The 5,241-nt window shown below is 49.0% G+C and overlaps 1 protein-coding gene; it reads left to right on the forward strand.

The window, feature by feature from the left end:
* The first annotated feature begins 3,180 nt into the window (after nt 1–3,180).
* On the forward strand, nt 3,181–5,007 carry GSTUM_00006579001 (uncharacterized protein). XM_002838777.2 has 4 exons: nt 3,181–3,582; nt 3,652–3,820; nt 3,870–4,270; nt 4,317–5,007. Exons 1-4 carry the CDS (start codon nt 3,310–3,312, stop codon nt 4,752–4,754), a joined length of 1,281 nt encoding a protein of 426 aa, XP_002838823.1. The 5' UTR covers nt 3,181–3,309; the 3' UTR covers nt 4,755–5,007.
* Nucleotides 5,008–5,241: the final 234 nt, after the last annotated feature.

Here is a 5,241-nt window from a genome sequence, read left to right on the forward strand (position 1 = left end):
GAACGAAAACAACTAACAAAGGGAAAACAAGCTGCCTTTTATCCTTCTCTGGATCATGCCGATCCACTTCCGGCGTATGCCGTGTTCTCCGTCATGTTCAATTTCATCAGGATAAAGTTCAGAGTACGACCGAGGACTTTCAGTGTTTCCATATGATAGGGTAAGGCCTTCACATTGAGTCGTCGCAGGTGTTGTCGCAGATGTTGTCGCATGTGGTGTTTGATGTGTAAGACTAACCGGTAGTCAAACATAGAGGCGTCGGAGTACAGTCGTTGATAGGCCAGGAGGGTTAGGGTTGTGAAGTCGGTGCCATAAGGGAAATATGCGGTGAGCAGCCAAGAAACATTTCCGTCCAACAATTTTAACATTACATTTCGATTGCTAGTTATATAACCTCTCCACCATAAGAACTCGAATAATCGAACCTTTTGATAGGTAGTCCAAAATTTCCCCCTCGGGAATAGGGGCGAAAAACAAACTAAAGAACCTGCCCTCCGAGACAAAAAAAGAAAGGCACCAGATCTCACTAAGTGGGGCTGGTCCAACGCCCTTGCGCAAGGATTATCTATTCGAGTTCTTGCGGCACTCTGTCTGTTCTTAGCACTCAAAGCTTCTGCGCCATCTGCTAGCCGGACAGGCAGATTAGTTTAGGTGGACCCATCTAAAACCCATACGAGGTTTGAGGACCCCTATTGCCCTTGCTGCTCGTAAATTTACCACTCATAGCTGAGTACCCTCAAAAGCGCCTCCAAAGAAGAAAAAACCGCCACACTCTCGCAGCGAAGATAGATAACCTAATTCGGAACCCCGTCCAAATATACACTTCGCTCCCGACTAATCGAATCCTAAGTGATTATCGCCTCTTCGGAGCACTACTCGAGCTGATCGGCGGGGGGTGTGAATTGGGCCGGCTTGTTGTGTTTTGGTGTTCCGTGATTGGTCTGTGTTAGATTCCCTGATCGGGGGCATGAGCTACTTCGGTGCATTGTGTCGAGTACGGTAAGGTGGGGGAACCTATCCCCTAAACCGCTGAGACATTCAGGCCCATTTAAAATGTTGGACACTAGCCTATTTGAGTAACCGTGATATGAAAAACTTCGTCCTGGTCAAGTGGCGTAGTTCTCAGAATTGCACCAAATCAGGACTCCTCAGCATGGCCGTGATGGAAAAGAGATACGCCGCGCAGATTTGCTCCCGACTACTCTAATAGGCTAGTGTTCAACATTTTAAATGAGCCTGAATGTCTCAGCGGTTTAGGGGATAGCTGAAACCTGAGTATAGCCATTTAATTCTAGCTTAGTAATAGTAGGTTGTATCGCCAAGCGTGGTCTGTGACAGGCTAATCCCTTTGCGAATATATCATACCGGTACTGCGGTGAACTGAATAGCCGGACAGAGTGCTATGTAGTCCAAAATTACCTTCTCTAGATTGGGGGGCAAAAGGGGCTAGAAAACATGGCCACGGGGTACAGCACCGAGTAGCCCACTTATTCGGAGGCAGAAAAAAAGAAACAATGATTTCCTGACCTTACTGAGAGAGGAAAGCCCAACGACATCGCATGCGTGCGGCTCAATAGCATGCTTGGCATTTCCCTCCCCCTACAAAAATCCTGAGCTGCTCGCGTAATTCTAAACCCCAATACCGCTATGTCGATGCAAACTTAGTCTAAGGCACCCCTACTCCCTCTATTCGCGCAGCCGAGTTGAAGCCGGACACTTTGTATAGGAATTGTCACCTAAGGTGTCCGGCTTCAACTCGGCCGTGCGAGTACTTGCACGCATTTTCGTTGATGTGCACCATAACTTGATTCGCACGCAAGTATTACCGTGATGTGTACTGTACAGTACCGTACTTGTTGAATCAACTAAATTACCCCACCCTCAGAGGCAAGGGAAACCAGGTGGGTGTCAATTACGCCAGGATATCTTGGCGCCAAGGATCTGCGCTTTTGGTGGGCCTTGGCATCTATGATAGGTTCTCAGATACGACATCTTTGAATTTCGCTGTACTTGTACAGGTAGGTCCCTTGGGAGATGTTTTCGCACGAGACGGGATTATTCTGCGGGTTATCCTAAATTAGCCGCCCGCTAACTTCCTTATGGCTCTTGTATTGCTTGTGCTCCCGTGGTAAATCTCCAGAATCGAGTGTAGATTGGAGGGTTCACTGAGTGCCATAAGCATCAGCTACTTGATCAGGAACAGAGCTATTGTACCCGTATTATAAGTTAATACCGGTGGCAACGATTGGGAACCTTCTGTCCGCAGTATTCGGGGAGATAAATCCGACCCTAGTTTACCCCGTAGGCTTGCTGACATATAGGGCTTGTTCATGCTAGTGGCACAGTAGAGATTTGTGTTTGCCTAGCTTCACCTCCTACCCACCGGACCGGTGCCGGTGGGTCTTACTATCATAGTACGATAATTTTCTTATTATGGTAATATAAAGCCTCCCAAAATCCAGTATCTCTTATGTGATGTGATAAGAACGTGCTATACCTGGTTCCCTTCCCGTACGATACTGACCTTGGTACTCCTGTCTGGTGTCCTTCCGTGCGCAAGAAAAAGGAAGGCTGAGTCTTAGTTGCCAAACAAAAACCGGTACCTACTCGGTTTGCCACATTCGCCACTCTTTCCCCTATGATACCCCAGAAACACGACGCTTCGCCCGCATGAAAAGGCACTCCTCTCGCTTGATAAACATAAATCTTTTACCACCCCTGGCCTACCCTATCCGGTCATGCATAGGTGAAAAAGAAACACTTAGAACCCCCCCCCAGTGCGAGTCCCCGTAACGTGACTGTGTCCTAGATTTTTCACCATTAATGTACTGTCACCGACACTCCGGAGGCGGCAGGGGAGATTGGGGGAGAAAAGCAGGGCTGGCGCCGGTTATTGTGAGTTATCTGACAGCTCCAGTGAATATCTAGGGAAAGTGGCGGGTTATAGTTTGCGCCACCGCGGAGGGTAACATGAATCTGTCCCTGTCTAGCTGTCACGGTACTTTTAATAAGAGCGGATCGAGTACCGTAAGAAGAAACAAAAACCCCCGCCTAGTTGAAACGAGCTGCTTTATATCTGTTTTCTTTGCTACATGACCCCTCACACGCAGGTAGAGGCGGGGTGGATATAATATGTTCTGGCGCATCCCCTTAGTATGCTTTGAAGTATTGTGCCTGTCTCCTTCTATCATACCACGACAAACTCTATCTTGAGCGGAAATAAAAAAACTCTATCTTGAGCGGAAATAAAAAAAACTCTATCTTGAGGGGAAATAAAACAAACTCTATCTTGAGCGGAAAGAAAACAAAATGTTATCGAGGGCAAAACTCCTCGCGCCCAAGTTGGCACTTGCCACCCGTCGGGTGGCTACGACTACCGCACCAAAGAGTAAAGTCGGCGGAGACATTTCTTCAGTCTTTCCCTCACTCTCAGGGATCGCACCGCCCCCGTTACCGGATAGGTATGCTGACCTTAAAAGGCGGTTTATATCTGGACGGGAGAGGATCCTGTCAGAGTCCTGGGAGAGGTTATTGCTTGACCTTGAGAAGGAGACGGCGGCGGTGAAGAAGTTTGGGAGTGATGTTAGTCTATTTTTTCTCACCGCCTGGGTTCTCTTCTAGGTGGGGGAGTTGGTGCTAATGGATTGATAGATTATCCCAAAAGTCGATTTCAAAGAACTTGCTAGTCTCTCCAAAGAGAAGATAGAGGAGATTAAGAAACGAGGTGTGGTCGTTATTAAGAATGTCCTGCAGGACCAGCAAGCTCTGGCCATGAAGGACTCTTTAAAAGAGCACATCAAGCGCAACCCCTGGGCAGCAGGTTTCTTCTCTCTGCAACTATATTTACATCTCAGAGCTAATAATCACAGCTTTCCCCGCTAACTCACCGGCGGTCTACGAGCTATACTGGTCTCCAGCCCAGCGCGCCGCGAGATCCCATCCATCACTCGTGGCCTCCCAGCGTTTTGTAAACTCTCTCTGGCATTCTTCTCTCCCGTCATCGGTGGTGGACACCTCCGTGTGTCTGCCTTACGCTGACCGCTTTCGTATTCGCCAGCCTGGTGATGCAGGCTTTGCTCTTGGGGCGCACATAGACGGAGGTAGTGTGGAGCGCTGGGAAGATCCAGAGTATTGTCGCTGCTATGAGAAGATCTGGACTGGGCAATGGGAGGAGTATGATGCGTATAAAGCGGATCACAGGGTCCATGCAAAGATGGATATGTACGACGGAGCGGGCAGTTGTGGAGTCTGGAGGAGTTGGCAGGGCTGGGTAAGTCCACCGACACCCCCCTAACCAGTCTGCTAACAAGCTCCAGCTCTCCTTATCAACTACATCCCCCGGCGAGGGCACCCTCCTGGTAAACCCTCTGCTAAAACACTCAACAGCATACACAATCCTGCGTCCATTCTTTACCCTCTCCAATCCCCCAACTCTGAGCACAACTCCCCACTTCCCAAACTCTGTCCAGGGTGCGTGTCAGGAATACAGCAATTCAACACATCCCCACCTCCGCCTCGACGACGCAATGACGCACGTGCCCCGCATCTCGCCGGGCGACTACGTCTTCTGGCACTGTGATACCATTCACGCCGTGGATCGCGTGCATCAGGGGGCAAGTGATAGCTCTGTGCTGTACATTCCGGCTGTGCCGTGGACAGTGGAGAATCAAGCTTATGTCGAGCGGCAGAGAGAAGCCGAGAGGAGGGGGGTGTCACCAGAGGATTTCCCGGTGGGGCTTGGAGTGGAGGTTTGAGGGTGATGTTGGTGATATTTTCTTCTTCCTTGTCTCTCACTCGCTCGCAAGAGAGCGGGTCATAGGTGGCAGGATGTTTCAATTATAGTACTCTAGTACTCCGTTCAAGCACCATTTCGTCAAAATCATACCCTCCCTTTCTTTCCTTTTTTCTTTCATGTTTGCCGGTTCAGTTATTCCATTTTAATACTTTTCTTTAAATGTGTACTAGCACATTCTTGCTAACCTTGTGCTGCACTGTACTTACCCTTCTACCTTTGTTTCAACCGCAGTGCCAACCCCGAAAGATCAGCATTTCATGCTTATCCCTCGCGATATTCCAGGCCATTGTAGTAGCGCGCGCACAAAGACTCAAAAGCCATTATAACATCCATCTCCTCCCTCGGAAGGTACAGCACTTGTATCCTACATGCAGTATCTGAGAATTCGACCGAGCCTTTTCTCTTCATTAGCTGGGTTGTGTAACGGTGCTCGTTTTCGGGTACGG

The sequence above is a fragment of the Tuber melanosporum genome (genome assembly GCF_000151645.1).
Source record: "Tuber melanosporum whole genome shotgun sequence assembly, scaffold_28, strain Mel28".
Taxonomy (NCBI): Eukaryota; Fungi; Ascomycota; class Pezizomycetes; order Pezizales; family Tuberaceae; genus Tuber; species Tuber melanosporum.